The sequence below is a fragment of the Amphibalanus amphitrite genome, unplaced genomic scaffold (genome assembly GCF_019059575.1).
Source record: "Amphibalanus amphitrite isolate SeventyFive unplaced genomic scaffold, NRLGWU_Aamphi_draft 000442F_arrow, whole genome shotgun sequence".
Classification (NCBI taxonomy): domain Eukaryota; kingdom Metazoa; phylum Arthropoda; class Thecostraca; order Balanomorpha; family Balanidae; genus Amphibalanus; species Amphibalanus amphitrite.
In genome coordinates this window covers 68,653-90,587 of record NW_024881936.1, presented here as the reverse complement: position 1 = coordinate 90,587, position 21,935 = coordinate 68,653, and the positions used below count along the sequence as shown (strand labels likewise).

Below are 21,935 nucleotides of genomic sequence, written 5' to 3'. Positions count from 1 at the left end.
TGTCAGAACCTTCACAGGATCTGAAATGAAATGATGTAGAGTAGATGCATCAACTGTCAAGTCATGCGTAACCTGGCAGCTGGCTGTTGAATCAAACTTTTGACATTTTTTTTTTAGCAAAGATGAAATAAAGCCACTTGTCATATTTTTAGGATGAAAACATTTTCCCCATCATGTGTGGTTATTCACCTAAAATTCTGAAACATGGAACACTGTCATACCAGCATTCCATCATGTCAACCAGCATTCCGCAGCATGTTAGCAGAAGCAGCAGCATGTTATAAGTATATGAAAGATCCAAATAGGTTGTAGGTTGGTAGGTATTGGTACTAAGTTTTACTGTATGCCTGGCCTATTCAAATACATTAGCCAGAGGGGTGTGGTAATAACTGGTGTAAGCAAATTGACCACGGTCAAAAATGCATTACCAGAATGCACTTAAGCGAACGTTTTGGGATGGTCTCGTTCCTAAGTCGGCTAAGAGCTTCGGTCCAGAAAATAAATTTATCGTTGGCATACAGTAATATATAATACTGAACGAGGCCGGTGTAAATAAATTTTCAAGACCGAGGTCCTTACTGGATTTTTGAACGAGGCCGACAATGCCCACTGCGATCCGGTTGTGAGCGGGTGCGGACTAGGAGGGGCCGCCGCCACTGGGACCAGTTCGGGGACGGGTTAGTGGCCTCCAACGCCGCCCGATCAGCTGATGTGGGCCGGTTCTGGCCTGATCAGCTGATCGGCCGACTCAGAGACTGTCCAGCTAAGCGGCGAGAGGGACACCGGAGTCTGGTGGAGACAACGGACAACGGCAGGAGACAGCAGGAGACCGGCACTCGTGGAGGCAACGGACGCCGAAAAGAGACAACGAGAAATTAAAGAAGACAACAGGAGCTAACAGCAGACAACGGACAGTGACAGCAGACAGCATGACACGAGGAGCAGACACGAGACGAGATGCCTTTAGGAGACGACGGACCCCGACAAGAGACAACAGGCGTGCGGAGGTGTGACAACTGACACTAAAAGGGGACTTCAGGACTTGACAGGAGACGGCTAGACCTGACGGCAAACACAATTTCCCGGCAGAAAATACTATGAACTAGAGTTGCAAAATTTCCCTACCGCACTACCGGCATGCCGGTAATTTTTCACTACCGCAGGTTTTTTCGTGGTAGCTGGCATGTCTTGCCGGTAGCATGCCGGTATTTCAACATGGCCGAATCTGTAGTTTTTTATATTGTGATTTGTGACTATAGTTCATTATTTGGTTGGTACCTGTAACATTTTAGGAGAATGTGGAAAATAAGAACGGTTGTGGTAAATGTGATTGCTGCTCACTGTGCAGTCTTCAGAAACACATTTCTGTGCCTAATTCAAGTTCTTTTTGTCCTTGCTTTTTTGATGAATGTGTTAATGCTTTTTTGTAGGCAATACCTCTTTGATTACAGGTGATATTTTAACAGCTGTAGACTGGAATTGAGTTTCAAAATTGTGGTATTTGTGGGGCCAACAGCCAAAATCAGGCTGCTGGTAGTTTTGGTTGGACAATGGGTGGCTGCTGGGTGGGGCGGTTACTGAAATTGCCAAAATGTGGCATCTCATGTAGGGGTTAAGCCAGAATCAAGAATGCAGGTTTTTAGTATGCCGGTAATTTGGCGTTTTTTTTGCTTGGGGCGTGGTAGCATGCCGGTATCCCAGAAAATTTTTGTGGGGCGGGGCGGTGCCGGTAGCAGCCCATTGGCAAAACTTTGCAACTCTACTATGAACTATGACATGAGACGAGGGATACACTCAGTGAAAATGTATCCGTAAGTAGACAAGTGGCAAGTGAGAGACAATAGGACGCCTCAAGGAGAAATGAGTTAATCTGGAGACAGTAGACAACGGCAAGAGACAACGGGCTCTCACAAGACGGCAGGTTTTAAAGGAGACATAGCCAGACAGGAGACCGGACACAGGACAGGAGACAGGAAACCATGGTAGGGAATAAGCGAGACAGGAAGACATAACAGGAGATCACGAGATCCAAAATGAAGCATCAAATACGGAGACACCTGACCAGGTCCTTCACATGAGCACGGGACAACAGGCCATCACAGGAATCAATAGGCCCCGAAAGGCGTGCTGCATAATACGGTAATATATAATACTGAACGAGGCCGGTGTAAATAAATTTTCAAGACCGAGGTCCTTACTGGATTTTTGAACGAGGCCGAAGGCCGAGTTCAAAAATCAGTAAGGACTGAGGTCTTGAAAATTTATCACCGGCCGAGTTTGGTATGTATTTTACTGTATGCCAACGATAAATTTATTTTCTGGACCGAAGCTCTTAGCCGACTTAGGAACGAGACCATTCCAAAATGTTCGCTTAAGTGCATTCTGGTAATGCATTTTTGACCGTGGTCAATTTGCTTACACCAGTTATTACCACACCCCTCTGGCTAATGTATTTGAATGGGCCAGGCATACAGTAATCGCCTGTTGTGACAATCACTGGCATGCTAATAGAAAATATTCAAATAATTGATTAAATTAATGGCTAAATAAACGAATCATAATAAAAATGCGATGCCTAAATGGAGGTGCGTACATAATAAAGCTTCCCCATTATGTTGTGTCTTGAACGTTAGTCCCAGTTCAGTAGTTATTCAAACGACAGTTGGGAACGACCGTCCTTGGATGAAGGATAGTTGAGGAAAAAAAACAAATAAAATAACTAAAACCAGTTCCTGGCACATCAGTGACATGCGATAAGCGCGTACACGCCCTAGCCCCATTCCACAGGTGAGGGACGAGGTAAGCGCAATCGCGGTAACGACTATCAGCGGGCTGGAATCAGATGGCCGGGGCCATAACGGGCGCTCCAGCCCCTGAAATCGGCCTCCAAAGATCGGCCCACTGTCTGAGACAGGGGTGGGGGAAAGTGGGAGGACACGCAGACCCAGGACGAACAGGGAGGAGGACAGGAGAGCAGGATAGGTACAGGATCAGAAAAAGGACATGAGAGCTTGAACGCAGGGTGCAGGAGGCTCTGGGCCAGTGGGCGAAAGGCAGTAGGCAGGAGGCGAAGGGCGGAGGGGCAGTTATAGGCTAGAGGCGTTTGGCGGAAGGCGGAAGGTGGGAGGCAGTAGGCGTTAGGTGTTAGGCGTTTGTCATCAGACGTCTGGCGTTAGGCATTAGGCGTTAAGCGTTAGGCGGTAGGTAGGCGGCTGGTCCGGAGCGGGGACAGTTTCACTGGTCCGGAGCCGACCGAGTCTGCGGCCTTGGTCGACTGGATTAACGAACCGCACTGCTGCGGAACAGCTGACAAGGCCGCGGCGGCTTTTGTGTTTACGGAGGGAACATCACGGCTTATCACGCGATGGACGTTCGTGATCATAAACGGCGCTGTTTCGACATTGTGAGTTGGAACAAACCGCTACCAAAAACGCCACCTTTGGAGATTTTTGTGGCCGGGCTATAGCAGTCAGCCACGGGACGTAGATTGCGCCAGTGTTTATGCGTGAGCCGTCAGTCAATACGGCCGATTGTTGCACTGTTTGACGTGACAAAGTGGCGCAATGGCCTGTCACGGACCAGTGGGCCGGCGAGTTGCAGCCTGGATGAGAGCGATATGGCTCGTAACTCGCATCTCGGAGGCCAGGAAAGCGCCGCTAAGACCTCCAATCCGTCATCTGCAATAGTGCCGCCCGTTTCCGAGCCGTTCAAGAGGTGAGTTCAAGGGGAGGTTGGAGCCGGAAACGTAAATGGATGGAACTGGAATGGAACGAGCTGACTTTTTTCAACTCGTCTTGGGTGAACAGGTTTTTTATATGGGGTCTACAAAGCTTGTATGATAACGGAGGTATTCGATTAAGAAAAAAGGACTGATGGAGAAGGGGTAAAGGAGAAAGGAATCCAAAAAAGTGTGACGGAATGCAATTGGAATGAAATCTGCCTGGATTGATAAAGCTAGATCCAAGAGAACTTTGATAAAAACTGGAATGAATGAGCTTGGAGTGAAATCTACTGGTATCCTGCAGGCTGGATAAAAGGGCAGCAGAACTAAGAAAAAAGAACCGAGGGAGGGCAAGAGAGGGAGCTCCCATCAAGTGATCTACCGTGGAAGCCGTTGAAATCGATAGCTTTGGAATCGTGAGCACTGGAAGCGAGAAATCTGCACTTCAGAAAGCTGCAAATGTCTTCAGGGATCTAGGCTTGATCCCAGTGCTCTGAGATAGCCTAAAGAAGAAGCGGAAGATAGGTCCAGACTGGTGTCTCGGAGAACTAAGATGCCCAGGCCGGCGCGGCACGCGGCACGTGAAAGCGAAATCACTTCAGCTGGGTAATAGGATTTTTCCGTTGTTATTCCCAACGCTGCCCCGGGCGCCACTAGCATGTCTCGGAGCCATACGGCACAGATTTAATCACACTGTTTTTAGGCGAGGCGCGCAAGTCCATTACATCAGCCCTCTGGCAACATTTGCCGAGTCACAATAGCCCATTCTCGAGTTTGGACGGGCCCAATAAGGTCCTTTCCGCCCGCTCACAAGCCAAAGTTTCAAGGCTGGACACGGAGCGGAGCTTTATCGGACGTTATATGTGCGCATCTATCTGACTAATCACGAACGTCTTTTCACGAGCCAACGCAAAAAAAAAACACAAATAACTTCATGTAAAGACTCGCTCACCTGTAAATGCCTACAGCATCACCCCAGCAACTCTCCTCCTCTCCCTTGCACATCACACTCACCTCGCCCCCCCCCCCCCGTGCCCACTTGCCACCCTCGGCGGACCGGCCGGCCGGACCACTGCGCCGCTCAGGTCAAAGGTCACCGATTCAGCTTGCCGCGGCGGCCGGCCAGCCCAGCGATCCCTCCGGCTATAATTACCTCCTCCGGGCCGGCAGTGCAGGCCAGTTCCGGCGGCGGCCACTGAATGAATGAAGCCCGGGCTTCCAGCAAATACCGCGATCTGCCCGCGACGGATGACCCCCGGCTCAGCCCCGTTCCCGACACGTGACACCGGCAGAATGGCCGGGCGGACTCATAGCGTTGGTCACGTGACAGGAGAAGAATGGTCCACCGGGGCTCAGCCTCGACGGGAGGTCAATGGAAGGTCATGAGGCAGATGGACACTGATGAAATGGCCCCTGTGAGAATGGGCGCTAAGCTGCGAGGGGGATCGAGTGACCTTTGCTGGCGCTGGTGCCTGATCTACTGTGCCTGATCTACGCTACGGAATTATTCGCTAACATTTCGTTTGGAGATATCAATAGCTAAAACCAGTCAAAGCACACCTTACTCCTAAAAATAGGTAAGTACCTACTTGACCTCAAGATGGAAACGACAACTGGATTACAAATCAAGTAAAGTTAACGCAAATCCAGAACTCCCAATTCACGAGAAAAGTTACAGATAAACTACGAATAAGTAAAGGCAAAAGAAAGTCATTGCACATGCTACTTGCAATTGATAACTATTTTGCAAATTGTCCTTGGGTTTGTGCCCATGCCTGCTAAGAAAAGAGACCACGTTGTGACGATGTAGCAATATTGATGTGAAACACGTCCTGTCGGATAACTCGTGCATTTTTTGCAAGTAACGCCGCAGGCAGATGTACGATGACCAACAAATTGAGCCTAACATGCGGCGATGTCACATACATTTGTCTAGATCCCCGTGACACCACACACCTATTGCTCAACCACCGGTGATTCGACGCGTTGCCCTTCTTTGGTCAGCTCAAAACACACCGGCTCAGTCCGGCCCACCCAAGATCATGACAGTAGCGAAATGACGCCCATCACTGACCGATAAATGAAATGGCTCGGCTTAAAAGATTCGCTCCTGCCGGTCACAAAACGCATGCATCCGTTACCAAAATAGAATGACCTTTTATATATGGAATTTAGAGACAGATAGGCCATGCAGCGTCGGTTTTAAGGTCATCTGCGATCAGAGTAGATGAGTTTCCTTGTTAGCGGCAATGCTGAAAATCAACCAAATATTTTTAAATCACTGACTGTTTTTACATCGCTAAATAAGGACCATACCAGCCCACACATCAGTATTAGCGCCTCTGTCAACCGGCCAGACAGCACCCTGCACGCGCTGTTGACTGCTGAGGGCGGCGGGCACGTGGTCGCCGCAGCGCGCGCCATGCGATAACCGGTAGCAATCGCGGCCTGTCGGCGCCGCGCCCGGCGGGCGCCCGCTGTTGACAGTCTGTCAAACAGCGGTGCCCTGGTGACGTCATGGCGCCGCCAGGGGGGACGGGGGGGGGGGGGCAGATGACAGGTCTGCGCTGCAGAGGTCGCATTGTGCGCCGGCGCAGTATTTTAGCCGTCGAGGACGACCATTGTTCCAGGAGGGTTGTGGCCGCTCGTCTTTTAAAAGCTGGCAGTCGAATGGAGGGATGAGGAGCTGCTGCACGAATGGAATGGGAGGGGATGTCTGGAAGGCTGGGAATGACGGAAGAACGTGGAATGGGCTGAGCTAGAATTAGGGGCGTGATGGGAAAAGATGAGCTAAAAATGATGACAAGATTAGTGGTAAAGACGAGTGACGGCGTCCTGCAGGACGTAGGTAAAGCCTGAAGTCTCCTTCAGACCTTACCTGCAATTGCGTATTTGCTCATCATAAAAGTTGTCACGTTTTTGCTCAAGATTCAGCTTCCTCAAGATACAGATATATTTATAGGTGTTTTCCAGTTGAGGCCAGGTCGTTCATACGCAACCCATAAGTAATCATCTCACTCACTCTATGTGTGCATTGTGTCACTGCCGCCGACTCACAAATGCAGACATCGCGAGGAATATAGTTGGGCTGTCGCTGGTGTGCATTACGTAAGTGGCCGATTTACCCAACCGTTTCTAGTCCCCAAAATATAATCTAGCCACTGCACTGCAGTGGTGTAAGACGGATTGTCTGGATTTACAGGCGATCGCGAGTGGTCCTGCCAAAAGCCCAACTGGCCATTGTTCATGCACCGGCTGAGCTCAAGGCTCTTGCCTTGCACCAACAGTGCAACATCAAATAAAGATGGGAGGACATCAACCATGAAAAACTGAAGGGCCGAAGATAGATTTTGACAACCTAGCCTGACTTCCTAGCTTGCTTTGGTTATAATAAATCCAATTAGGTTTGGTGTGCGTGCGCTGTCTTCTAAGATCGCAGTTGTTCACTCAAGCCTCACCGACCGGTATCCGAGCATGCTGTTGGAGCTTTATTCAGTTTCAGCGCTGGCGTATGACATCACATGACAGCGCAGGCCATGACATGCACAAAATTAAATCATACGTTTTTTATCATGGTTAACCTTCTGTAAAACGATTTTTTGTCGAGCCAATTATACATCATTTGGTACTACTAGTAAAATCAAAAAATTAAAAGCAATGTTTCGATCAAAATTCCTCCATATTTTTCACATATACATATTTTCGGGTGAATTTCAATACAGCTGACATCCTTACGTTCCGCTGAGTGTCGATTAGTGACCTGCATAGGGTCGGATAATCTTCCGGCAATATACTGTCATTCAAGCTTGCAATTATACAATTTACATACCCATAAATATTTTGCTATTTCCCCAGTGTTACATCGTACCAGACCATCAAATGTAGTAGCCTTATCCCAGGTCTGGGCGAGCTCGAGTTTAGCTGGTGACCCAATGTTCCATAACTGCCTCCATCACATAGCGATCTCCGTCCACTAGATTCAGAGAGGCTACCTCTATCCATTAACCCTCGCCCGCACATGCCATTTTCCCATCCTAGAACGCACATGGGGGGGGGTGGTTGCCACCCCCCCCCCGCGCCATTTCGTTCCTGTTGGAGATAGAGCTTAGCAGTAAAGACCAAAAAGATTCTTTGGGAAGAGACGAATCCAATGATACCCAGTTTTACCTTCTCAGGTCAGTCATTGACCTTCCAGGTCAGGTCAAACTAAAAAATGTTGCTGTTTTGGGTCACCGTTGGATATCAAGTGCGCTGCTTATCAAATACCGATGACGATGCTGTTTTCTGGTGCCAAGCCAGCTAGAACCTCTTTGTCACACTATCCGACCAGAATTTTGCTGCTGAGGTCATTTCAGGTCAAGTTAGGTCAAGGTCAATTATATGTGTTTGTATGTCTGTGTGTGTCTGTGTGTATACTGATGTGTGCACCGATTGTTTTTGGGTCCATATCACATGAAATCATGATCTGAGAGGCTTTTACCAAAAATGCGGTAAAACTTCAGTTTTTTACATTAAAGAAACACAATTTTGATGATCGTTTCTCCTTCTCGATGGCCAATTACATCAAAAACAGTTTCAAAACACTTAAGTTCGCACCACTTACCGAAATATAATAAAGAAATCACCCCACCTTTGATGCGCTACGCACACACTGCAGAGACGCAAAATGGCGACATTGTTTTGCCTCTGATGCGCCAGATATGTAATTTAAAAGAATTGGATGCGACTACTAAATACAATATCCTGAAACAAGAACTATTTTCATCCTAGGGGACACTGGGAAATCGGGGTTTTTGGGTGGGGGAGGGGGGGTTAGATTCAAACCAAATCTAACCTAACCTAACCTAACCTAACCTAACCTAACCTAACCTAACCTAACCTAACCTAACCTTACCTAACCTAACCTAACCTAACCTAACCTAACCTAACCTAACCTAACCTAACCTAACCTAACCTAACCTAACCTAACCTAACCTAACCTAACCTAACCTAACCTACCACGTTTCCAGGGGTTTGTGCGCTAGGGACGAAAAGGAGTATATCTTAGGTAAGGGTAAATGGAAAAATGTTAGGTTAAAGAGTTCTGGAATAGGCTCCAGGCCGGCCTTCGGCCGGCCTGGAGACAATTCCAGAACTCTTTAACCTAACATTTTTCCATTTACCCTTACCTAAGATATCCCCTATTTGTGGCCAAGGCCACATCATTGGTTCGCGTCGCTAGCAAACACGTTTCTCAATCACCTTCACCCGAAAACCCCGATTTCCCAGTGTCCCCTAGGAGGAAAATAGTCTATTATCGGCATATTGTATTTAGTAGTCGTATCCAATTACTTAAGGTTACATATCTGGCGCATCAGAGGCAAAACAGCGTCGCCATTTTGCGTCGTGGCAGTTGACGTAGCGTGCTGACGATAGGGTGGTTTCTTTATTATATTTCGGTAAATGTTGCGAATCAAAGTGTTTTGAAGCTGTTTTTTATGTAATTGACCAAGGAGAAACAGTGAAGCATCATCAAAATTGTGCTACCTCAATGTAAAAAACTGAAGTATCGCCAAAAATGCAGTAAAAAAACTTCACAAAAAGTAAATTCAGCTTGCCTAAAACGCAATTATCTTAGATGACCTAGGTTGACCTTGACCCTGACCTTGACCCCTGTACATCGTCGAACAACATGTTCCATGATAGGTGGGAGGTAAGACTGGCAAAAAAGGCCGAAATCAGGGTGTCAAAAGCTCACAAGGCCCATGGCAAACGCAAGATGTTGAGAATCGGCCATTTGGGTCATGACATGACCTGAAAAACAAGGTCATATCTCCGAAACCAAAAAACACAGAAACTTGAAATTTTGAGTGGACATCAAGAAAGGATAGACGAGCAGCTATACGAAAAATCAGCCTTCTAGCTCTAAAAATGTTGAGTGCAGAGCAGAAAGACTGCCTGGGGGGGGGGGGTGGCAACCACCCCCCCATGTGCGGGCGAGGGTTAAGGATCACATCACGACCGGTCATTTCCACATTCTTTTATCCGTTTCCCACGCGTTTCTATCAAGTTATCGGTGCAATCGGACTCTCTACAGCGATCACTTCTGTGTGGTTTCGTCTGGATCTACCACTTTATGTGACGATACTAAATCGCTGGTGCGTGCTTTACTTGATGGGCAGTGTTATCAAGGACACACATGGAAGCGTTATATGTACGGTGAACACGGCATCTGGATTTTATACGTTTGTCCCCAGTCGTTGTCTGGGTCAAATGCTGAGGAGTACCGATGTGCGACTTTGTTTCTATTTATTTTCAAATCTAATGTCAATCGTGCTAAAATGCATAGACAATAGACATATCAGATGCACGGTAAATTTGCTGAAAAAAAATCAACAAATCACAGCTCTAATAGTCTCCACTCTCCAGTGCTTTGGACGCCACAAATTTGTGCATCAAACATTGCATTGACTTTTCCAGCTCTTGACAATGAGCAACGCTATAAAGATAATAAATGTGCCGTTATTCGCTGATGGGATAATAGCAAGCCTTTCTCAACATCGACGAATTGAATCTGCAAAATAGATAACCCATCTGAAGACTGAACATAGCTGTTGAGATGCAAACCATCACGATGAATGAGATGCTCAAAATGACACCAATGTATCACTTGCTTGACATTGCCATCATTCACTATTTCATTGAATATAACAATGCCAAAGTCATTTTATACCACACCAAACTGTTGACATTTCAGCAGTGGCACTGCTCTATTACGAAAAAAAATACCAGACACTCACTCACGTAGGTCACACCAGGCCACCGCCCTTATCGGTGGATCGGCGCACGTTGACACACCCAGGGTATATTGAGAGACTACATACCCATCACCATGTTCACAGCCACCAGGAAGAGGTGGACCAGGAAGCCAGCTGCAGAGTGCACGGCCCGTCGGCCCTGAAGGCGGCGGCTCTGCGGCTGGGCCTCCCTGCTGCGGCAGCTCCCGCCCTCTCTCTGTGCCCCCTCTCTCGCTGTGACCCCTCTCCCCGGCAGCCTGCCACAGGGGTCGGTTGCAATTCAGGCTCGTCGGTCCATCCTTCATGTGGCTGCCAGCAGACAAATTACCATACGAGCGTGATAGTGAAACTGAGAGACGGGCGGCCGTTTGTCGGCGCGCGTCCGCCGGCTGGACCGCGGAGACGGGGAGACGGTCTGGGGAGACGGGGGACGGTTTTGGGAGACGGGGAGAAGGTTTGAGGAGACGGTACGGGGAGTCGGTCCGCCGGCTGGACCGCGGAGACAGGGAGACAGTCTGGGGTGACGGTTTGGGGAAATGGTTTAGAGAGACGGTTCATGGAGACGGTCGACCTAGGGGACGGCGTGGGGAGATGTTCCAAGGAGGTGATTTAGGGAGATCCAGGGAAACGTTCCGGTGATATGATGAAATGAGACGGTCTAGGTAGACGGCTTAGGGAGACGGTATAAGATGGCGGTCCAGGAAGACGGTCAGGGATATGATCCGGGGAGGTGATGAAAGTAGACGGTCTGAGAGACAGTGCAGGGGAGATGGTCCGGGGAGACAGTCCCGGGAGACGGCTCAAGAAAATAGCCTGAGCAAGATCTAAGACAGACAAATCAAGACTCCATAACACTCAATAGCAGAAAAGGTATTGACCCGCTTATATCACGAAGTAAAGTATTTGTTAGGAAATTTTGGTGTGTTTGTTTAATAAGCTATCGATTGTGCGGAGTCATGGGTCAGTGCACTGGCTTAACTCCCCGAGGGTTTGAAACCACCTGATGGCATCCAACTCAGATGGACTGCATACAGATTACGCTGGTTTAAATCCCTGAGGGTTTAAAACCACCTGATGGTATCCAAACCACCGCCCTTGACCTCAGCTCAATTACCACATCAGCTGTTGACCCCATCAGACGGGTCCCATCCCCCCCCCCACCCACCATAACAACCTCACGTGGGAGTGGACAGAGCGACTTCGCAGAACCACTCCGCAAATAGCCGGCTCCCGCGGCGCGCGCAGCCACTCCAGGCTCCGTGCACGGGATGGGTGCGGCGCACGGCCGTGCACACACTGTGCACGGTGCACAGTGCAGCCTTGACGCAGCCGTCCGGGCCTTGGGACGGCCGGCAGGGAGTTCCGTGGCCGGGTGGGCGCCCACGGGCGGCGGCCCGTGAGAGGGACCTTGGTCGACCGACCGACCCTGCCCACTGCCCAACCGCCGGGTACGGGATGGGCGCCGATCGCGATGGCTTCGTGAGGGCTCGGGTGAAATACAGTGCTTCTGGATTTTTTCTGAGGGGAATTTTGATAGAAGCATAACTTAATTGAAATGAGTGGGTAACCGAATGTAAGAGCATATGGTGGAAAGATACGGAAGCCCTGTAAAAATGTGACATTCTTATTAAACCACGTCTGTAAATATAAAACGAAATAGTTGTCAGTTTCCATTCCTTACCAGTTTTTGTGGCGGCCTTGAGGTCGGTATCTAATCGAATTCCTTTCATGTCAGCAGGCCCTTTGGCCAGTGAATCTATGACACGCCCTGGTCTGGTCGGGGTCAGCGCTCACATTAGGACGCGCCTCGCCCTTCTCTGTTCGACCTCACCCGGTCCCATCGAGCCTCCGTTGACCTCACCCGGCCTCGCCCGACCTCCGTTCACTTTCATCTTAGTTACGCGGCTACCGAACAATCAGACCGGCTCTGAGAAGAACTATGGTTGTAAGCACAGCTATATACTGGGACAGACTCTCGGAGCTGCAGAGCTGCGGCAGCTGATCCAGCGCAGTGCGGGACTTCCAGTCTTCACTGTCAAACGTCACCAGCTCCCGAGTTATGCGTGCCACGTGTCCGGCCCTCTAAATGACGGCTGACCTCGCGATGACCCCTGGCTGACCTTTGAGCTGTGACCTTTGAACTTTGAATAATCCCTGGAGAGCCTTCACCAAACGACGCAGGGATATGAGCCCAAACCAGGAAGCTCTTACTTTCGCTCGCAACGCTGGCCATCTCGAGACGCGAAGACGGACCAAGAAATGACATGAGAGGTCGCCATGATCGTTCAGGGCTTTCATCAGACCGGCTGGAGCCCATCCTTTTTCTCGGACCACCATGGTCGACACATTTTCCTCGCCATGCAGCCACGCTACACATGCCCCGACTACCAACTGTGCCTCGGCCGCCGCCTGAGCGTCCCTTCTGTCACCATCGCGGCATTCCTTGCACCACTGCGCCACTCTCGTCAGCAGTGCGCCGCGCTCGCCGGCCGGGGTTATTGGCAGCTCTTGTCGTGACCGAGACGCGTCAAATATCGTCACTTTCCGTCGCTCTTGGCGACGTCTCATCTCCACAGCGGCTATTGACACTGGGCCCAGCAGCGGGCTTATTTACTTCCAGCTGCCGTCGCGGTCGATGGGGAGACTCCCTTCGGCTGGGTGGTGATGAGGGAACGGTGGACGTGGTGCGGTGGTGATGGTGACTGGTGATGGTGGTGGTGACTGAAAGTGGTAGCGAACACTGATCTAAGTGACAAGTGTGGCTTAGGACGAACTAATGTTGTTGCCAATTTGGATGTAGGTGATCATAATCATCTACTGAATTAATACAGATTGTTGTGTTTTGTAAAAAAAAAAGTAGAATGTAGTAGCATTGTGTGACTTTTATGATGATGTCAAGCGCAAATGGACATGCTCGGAGTGTTGTTTGACAGTGACGATGGTGGCTATAACGCTGTGGCGGTAATTGACCAATGATAGTCTCCAGCTGGTAATATTGTGGCAATAACCGGGGGCAGTGACCGTGACGGTCGCTGTGTCGCTGTCGGTGGTGCTGGTAATGATTTTAACGACAGCGATGGTGGCGGTAACTGTCCAACACCACATCCGCACGTCTGCACCATCGCATGACCCAGAATAACTCACCAGAAGAGCTCTAATCGCATCCTTTCCTGACGTGAAGAGCCCATGAATGGATGAGCGGCGCTGGCCACCTGACGATCCCAGCCTTCCAGGAAGGCTGACCGACCTGCCCACCACCAGCCTCCACCGCCGCAATTACCGCCGCTATTTTCGGCGGGTCGCGCTCGCGACTCTGTCGCCGCCGCCGCACACTGCGACCGCGAGCTGTTTTGAGCGGTGAGCCGACCTCCCGCGCGGCTCGCCTGCGCTCTGACGCTAGGCAACACAATAGGGGACCATTTCCGTGCTGAACGGTCGGCGAGGAGCCAGCCGTGGGCCGTGGCGAATGCGGAATGGGCACACTGGTGTCGCCGATACGCTCGCGCTGGTCCGCTGGTCCGCTGGTCCGCTGGTCCGCTGGTCCGCTGGTCCGCTGGTCCGCTGGTCCGCTGGTCCAATGGTCCGCTGGTCCAATGGTCCGCTGGTCTCATGGTTTGCAGTCAGCTGGCGATTTTTTAGTCGAGGTTTGAGTACTGAATTGTACACAGTCGCTTTGCCGTTTTGGATGTCAGCTCGGAGTGAGCAAATGTCTCGCACATCTGGCTTCCGCCATGGTGGAGTCCGCTGTCAGCGACTGACGAAGTCCGCCATGACGGAGCCCGAAGTACCGGAGTCCAGAGGGGCGGATTCCTAAGTAGCAGAGTCCTATGGCTAGCGCCTCGTCTCGTCGCGTCGCGTCGTGCTGATGTCATGTTTAAAATGCATTGCCGGCTCGTCGCGACGTTAGGTGGAGTGCAGCTGCAGCCAAACGGCCTTCTCGGGATGTCGACGACAGCGTCATCCGTGACAACGAGTCGGTGTTTATGCACCGACATATATACCGACCAGAATGGCCACTCTGTCTGGTGTAATTACAAAACGAAACACCGACTCTTTGACTGCGATGACCTTGTGCAAAACTGAGGCGGAACGGTTGGGCTTTCAGGCGGATCTGTGATGTCCACCGCCGAGCGTTGTTTGTCCTTGACCAGCGCCAAAACACTTGCACCAGGTCTTGTATGTAACTCGACGACATCAGGCCATTGCTTGCACCTGAGCCGAGTTTGCATCACGCTCGAGGGAGCGCTAAACACACAAACCAGTTTGGTGCTCAGTGTTGTACTGTGGTCCGTGAGTCATTGTCGAGCGAAGAGCGGACTGCTGAACAGGTCACGACTTGTGCGATGCGGCGAACGGCTGTGGTGGCACTGGCAGCATGGTGAGGCGGCAACATTGATCTTGGAGCTGGCTGGTTCACTGAGTGGCCTTAGAGACAGGCATTCGTCAGATAGGGTCTAACACATGACTCACTGACGGATCAGCCTGGGATGGTTACAGACCTACCACACATATACTTAGTCCATGGGGTCAAGCTGGGCTGATGTTTGAGCAACTAAAGGATCGGTTCATATGTTGCAAATTTGCAATTAATGCACATTAATTGCAATTAATGCAATTAATGCAATTAGAATCAACTTCAAATAACAAGACATTTGCATACCAGTTTCTTGTACCTACTGGCAATGATTCACATCGAGTATCCATAATTGATATCGATTCCAGGTCCATGGACCCTTTAAATTTTGGTCATGCTGATTGAATCCCACTCTTCAACCCATCTCATTTTGTCCTTCTTTGGTTTTCTTCATGCGTCCAATGAATATTGAGACACGCCATATATGTATTTATTGCACTCTCCTCTCGTCCTTTTTCTATCCAGCACCCTACATCTTTCTTGTCCTTTTCGTCTTCATCTCTCGGCCAGTTCTCAGACTTCCCATACATTCTCTTCCCTGTTTGGCATGTCTCTCACTCCGATCGCAAGGCCCATCGAGCTAAAAGGGTTCTGAAATGTTTGCCATGTGCCAATTCACAGACTGTCACTCATAACCAGACCTGGGGTTGTCACAAATGCTTCACATTCCTCGCCACCGCCCCTCCCGATGCCTGAAAAGAGCCCGTCTCCAGCTATGTAACTCAGGAAATGATCCTGTCGTAGTGGGGCTACTTGAGCATTTATTCAATAGAGCAGATAAAAAAAAAAAAACAACAGAACGAAGCACTAGAGGGCGATTCCTTAGCAGCTCTCCTGAAGCAGAAAAATAATTCCATCTAATGGCCAAGCATTGGCAAGTATGTACGATGTTGGCTGATAGAAATTATCAAACTAAAACCTCATCAACTGTTTGGGCATTGGGTACTCACTCCCTAGCTACATAGCTGTCAAACTGAATCATTAGTCATCACAATAAAAAGACCTCATAAATTTTGTGACGCCCAGTCCCTGGCATTGCGCACTGCCTCAATGCACCAAGTCACGTATACCGGCAGCACAGTCAGCCTTGGCAGCTATCAGGCGGGCGTAACCGAACAATGAACAATCCACTCGGCAATTCAAGGTCCGTGGCTAAACAGCAGGCTAAACCGCTGCTTAGTGACGCAAAGAACAAGGAAATGACATGGGAACCGGGCTAACCATGAAATATATCGCTGAGATAAGCATCGGCTGACCGAAAGCGACGGCTAATAGGCGCCAAGCACCGGGCGGCCAGACCGTAGTACGCTATAATGACCTCGGATAACATCTCTCTGCTGAAAATACATAAGGCCCTAACGGAATTTCTCTACTTCTCACACCAACACCCTCTTATTTCAGGTATGCGGAGAAGGATGGCGTCATTCCATGTAGGAGTAGTGTTGTGTTACCTCTTCACTGTGGCCTCGTGAGAGGCGGGCGGCCGAAAACAATCACCGGAACTGCCGGACATGTATTCTGGCCGCCGCACAACAAGATGCCAAAAACCCACGTGACCAACGCCTACGCCGCCATTACCGGAAGTCCACCCCGGACTTAGTAGTGGGCCGATGCCGGTGACTAAACACGAGACGAGAGGGCGGTGAGCGTTCTTACAATCGTAGTGCCTATCAAATAAGAAACTAAGCACGACTACAACGCGTGGGCATGAAACGTCTACATTTTACAAATCACCTTGGCGCCGGTTCGGAATTTGCAATCAGCTGACACGGCTTGGGTCTTCCCTAAAAATAACAAAGCAACCTCGCACAATTCTGGCGCAGCTGATACGAACACTGAACAGCGCAACTAAATTCACGACACAACACCACCCCTCTCTTTGAGGGAAAACACACCCTATGAAAACACCCAGGCACAGGTACGGTGCTGAGCTAAACTGTACACGCGCAAACTCGCCTAACCTACGGCGAGAAACGCTTCCGCGGCCTACGCACCCTACGGCTGCGGCGCGGGGCCGCATGCTCGTCAGGGGCGGCACCGACTGGCGCCGCTGGGACAGGACTGGTACCCCTGGGCGGCTCGGGACACACATCAACGGTAGGAGCGGGGTCCCCGGTCACAGGGGCTGGGTCAGTAGGCTCGGGCTCGCCCCCGACTGGGTAAAAGGTCACCGGCACCTCGCGATCAGCTTCCCCCGGGCGGCCCGGTACCAGGCGCCTGGCATGCACCCGCTCACCTGTGGCCAGCCTGTAGCTGACCGGACCGGTCCTGCGGCTCACCTGCACAGAGCGCTGCCCCTCGACCCGGCCCGTCCCGGGCTTCCGTACTCGCACCCAGTCGCCAGCTTCCCATCGCGGGGCGGCCGTGGCGGTGCGGTCATACCGGGCCCTGTAGGTCTCCTGGTACGACTGGTGATGCTGCCGGACAGCTCGATCCTCGGCAGCACGGCCGGACGGGGTCACATCGGACGGGGTCACATCGAGAATCGTCCGCGCCTCCCGCCCCCTCATCAAAACAAAGGGCGACACTCCGGTCGCCGGGTGGACCGTGACCCGGTACTCACCCAGGAACTTTCTGACAAACGTCGAGCGCGGCTCCCTCGCCAGGCGAGCCGACTGGATGGCTTCCTTAACCGTCCGGTTCAGCCGCTCGACCATGCCGTTGGTCTGCGGCGAATAGGGCGAACTAAACGTCTGTTTGACGCCCATGCGACCCAAAAACTCGGCGAGTCGGCCCGACCGGAACGCAGGGCCGTTATCTGACAGTAGCTCCAGCGGCACACCTTCGCGAGCGAACACTGTCTCCAGGAACTGGCAGATACTGTCTGCCGTCGCGTCCTGGCAGAGCGCGACCTCCGGCCACCGGCTGTACATATCGACGAGCACAATGCCGTAGCGCTCAGACGACGGACCTCTCATGGGACCGATCACGTCCACCATGAGGCGCTGCCACGGTCCATCTGGGAGTGGGATGGGCTGGAGGGGCGGCCTCTCCCTCCGCACGTGCCCATCGTGCTGAGAGCAGACCTCACAGCTCTTCAGCAGGTCACGCACCTGCCGGTCCAGGCGCGGCCACCAGAAACGCTCACGAAGCCGCTGTTTTGTGCGGACCACCCCCTGGTGGCCCGCGTGCGCGTTAGTCAGAACGCGCTCGCGCAGCGCCGCTGGCACCACCAGCCGGTCACCGCGGAGCAGCAGCTGGCCATGTACGGACAGCTCGTCCCGTACCTGAAAGAAACCAGCTGCTCGGGGGTCAACGTCCCTCTGGCGGGGCCACTGCCCGGACACGTACCCACGGACGACGCTGAGACACTCGTCGGCCGCCGAGGCGTCACTGAGCTCCTCCTCAGAGATGGCTGCTGCCACCGTCAGAGCTGCAATCTGGAGATCGTCATCATCCGGCCACCAGGTCTCGGCTACCGGCAGCCGTGACAGGCCGTCGGCCACGGTGTTCCGCTCCGAGCGGACGTACTCAACGTCGAAAGAAAACTCGAGCAGGCGGGCCTCCCACCGCGCGACACGCCGCCCGACGCGCGTGGAACCCTTGGGACCGAAAATGGTACACAGAGCCTGATGATCCGTGCGCAGAGTGAATTTCCGCCCCCAGAGATAGTGGCGAAACTTCTCACAGGCCCACACCACGGCCAGCGCCTCCTTCTCCACAGTGGAGTAGTTACGCTCGGCCGGAGAGAACGACTTAGACGCGTACGCGATGACCCTGGGCGACCCCGAGGCGTCGATCTGCGTCACACACGCGCCTGCTCCGACGTCGCTGGCGTCGGTCGTCAGCACCGTGGCGAGCGCGGGGTCGAACATACCCAGCGCCGGTGACTGACGGATGGCGTCCTTGACGCGCTGGACGGCGCTGGACAGCGCCGGCGACCACTCGAACTTGTCAGCGCGCAGCGCAGCTCGCAGCGGCTCGACCAGGTCCGAGTACCGCGGCATGAAACGGGCGTGGTAGCCCGTGGCTCCCAGGAAGGCGCGGAGGCCCTTCTCGTCCTGTGGCTCTGGAGCCTCCAGCAGCGGACTGATCCGCCCTGGGTCGATCTGCACACCGGCCGCTGAGATCCTGTAACCGAGGAAATCAATGTCACGGCAGCCGGTGGCACTCTTGGACCAGTTCACTTTCACACGGTGGTCCTCCAACCGCCGCAGCACCTGCTTCAGGCGAGCGTCATGCTCCGCCTGGGACGGTGCGTGGATGATGATGTCGTCGAGGTACACCTCCACCCCGGGGATGCCCTCCAGCATCGACGTCATCACCCTCTGAAAACAAGGGCCGGCACTCGCCAGACCAAAGTTTACACGGCGGAACCGGTACAAACCCTTGTGGCTGACAAACGTGGTCAGGTTCTGGCTGTCGGGATGCAGCTCCAGCTGGTGGTACGCGTCCTTCAGGTCCAGCCTGGAGAACATCAGCGAACCACGGAGCCGATCGAGAACGTCCTCAATCCTCGGGAGAGGATGACCATCCGTGATGACCGCCTGGTTCACCCTCCTCATGTCAACGCAGAGGCGGATGGCACCGTCCCGTTTCCTGCCAACGACCAGTGGTGAGATCCAGGGAGACGCGCTCACCTTCTCAATCACACCCTGGGCCTCCAGCTCATCAATCCGGGCATTCACTGCGTCCAGCACAGCCAAAGGCAGGCGGCGCAGTGGCTGGCGCACTGGTGGTACCCCTGGGTCAACTGTCACTCGGTGCTGGTACCCAAGGATAGCGGGTTGGGCCCCCGGAGAGGCTGGTAGCTCGTCAGGTGGGCTGGTGGGTTGGGCAGGCTCAGGAGAGGACACACAGGTGGGGTTGGTGGACACACTGCACACACGGTTGCCCACAATACAAACATCAAACACTTCCATCAGGTCAAGGCCCATCAGAGCGCGTCCTGACGGCACAACATACACTTTGACCAACTCTGTTTTCCCCCGGCATGACACATGAACACTTTTCACCCCCAGCACATTTAGCACGCTCCCCCCGTAGGCACAAAGGCTCTCCTCGGCTGCCCCGAGATCACCCTGCACAGAGTCCCTCGGCAGGATGGAAACTGGAGACCCTGAGTCCACAGTGAAAGTTACCTTGAGCCCCTCTACCTCAGCATCAAGGGTCAGCGGCACGGCACTAGCCCCAACAGCTAGCACCTGGACACTAGAAACCACACTAGCACCGCAGTGCTGGGCAAAGTGGTTGGTCTTACCGCACTTGGAGCACTTCCTACCGAACGCTGGGCAGCTGCGGTCACCTCTGCGATGTCCAGGGCGCCCGCAGCCCCAGCACTCAGGGCCTGCTGTCTGCTGCTGTGGTTGCTGCCGTCTCGGCTGCTGCTGCCTCCCCTGCGGAAGCTGCTGCCGTCCTTCCTGCTGCTGGGCTGGGACCGGGCCGGAGCGTCTGCGTCTGGACCCCCCTCGCTGAAACTTCTGTGGCTGCAGGGCCTGGACAGGCACAGGCACGGCTGGTCCCTCGATCACCCTTGCTTCTCGTTCAGCAGACTCCAAGGTGTCGGCCAGAGTCAGGGTCTTCTCCAGAGTCAGACCTGACCCTTCCATGAGAAGCCGCTGCCTCAGCTTAGAGCTCACGGTTTTCTCAATCACCTGGTCCCTGATAAACTCGTCCATCTGGGCACCGTACTCACACGTGCTGGCCAACTGGCGCAGCACGGAGACCCACTGGCTGGTGGTCTCACCTGGTTGCTGCCCCCGGCTGCGAAAGCGGTAGCGCTCAACACAAACATTCTGTTTGGGAGCGAAATGGGCCTCGAGGCGGCGCAGGCACCATTGGAAGTCGTCCTCGCTTTCCAGCTTCTCCATGGGTGGCAGATTCTCAAACACCCGCTGCCCCTCCGTCCCTAGACAAGTCAGGAGGACAGCTTGGCGACGTGCGGGAGGGAAAGCGTCACCTCCGACCGCACACAAAAAGTTCTCAAACATCCTGACCCACCGAGGCCAGGGAATCGCCGGCTCAGCTCCAGCGGTGGGCAAAAACGGCGCGGGAGCCGCCGCGAAATCCATGGTGAAAAATCACTGTTCGAAGTCCTCAGTCGCCAATTTGTTGTGTTACCTCTTCACTGTGGCCTCGTGAGAGGCGGGCGGCCGAAAACAATCACCGGAACTGCCGGACATGTATTCTGGCCGCCGCACAACAAGATGCCAAAAACCCACGTGACCAACGCCTACGCCGCCATTACCGGAAGTCCACCCCGGACTTAGTAGTGGGCCGATGCCGGTGACTAAACACGAGACGAGAGGGCGGTGAGCGTTCTTACAATCGTAGTGCCTATCAAATAAGAAACTAAGCACGACTACAACGCGTGGGCATGAAACGTCTACATTTTACAAATCACCTTGGCGCCGGTTCGGAATTTGCAATCAGCTGACACGGCTTGGGTCTTCCCTAAAAATAACAAAGCAACCTCGCACAATTCTGGCGCAGCTGATACGAACACTGAACAGCGCAACTAAATTCACGACACAACAAGTAGGTTTTTACTTAGAAGGTATGTGTAAAAGAGGACTCCATTCTTACGCAACATCTAAACGAGCCACTAAAACGACCCCCTTTTAAATATCCATGACAACTTTCGCTACATTCCATTGGTCCTGTATCTGCACAACTCATAAAGCACATTTATTTCACTACGATACTGCATTCCATAAGTATGGAAATCGTCAACTAAGTACTTTATATTCAAAATGGCATTGCTCTGAACGTTTTCAATGGGGCATTTCTCCAGTAGCGTTTCCACACAACTTCCCCCTGACATACTGCGCATTGCACATCATCCTAATTGGAACACTGGACTGCCAGTGTCCACGTCTCCTGTAGCGCCGACTGTTCCGGTGCCGGTGCCACGTGAGGTTTTCAACTCCACCTCCGGGAGGGGAGGGGGTGAGTTCCCCGCTCGACCTTCCGCCCGCTGACGGGTGTCGGCGCACAGACACAGGTCTGGTTCTGATTTATCTGTCTGACGTGGCGTGCCTGCCGTCGACTGCTCCCCGCCCGGCTCCCGGTCCGGCTCCCGCGA

At 52.5% G+C, this 21,935-nt stretch overlaps 1 protein-coding gene across 1 annotated transcript; it reads right to left on the bottom strand.

The window, feature by feature from the left end:
- Positions 1 to 702: 702 nt before the first annotated feature.
- Positions 703 to 20,721, bottom strand: LOC122391522 (uncharacterized protein K02A2.6-like). The gene is made up of 3 exons (XM_043385532.1): positions 20,491 to 20,721; positions 17,191 to 19,575; positions 703 to 789 (listed from the first exon to the last, which is right to left on the bottom strand). The coding sequence occupies exons 1-3, from the start codon at positions 20,719 to 20,721 to the stop codon at positions 703 to 705; spliced, it is 2,703 nt and encodes a 900-aa protein (XP_043241467.1).
- Between the last annotated feature and the right edge of the window lie 1,214 nt (positions 20,722 to 21,935).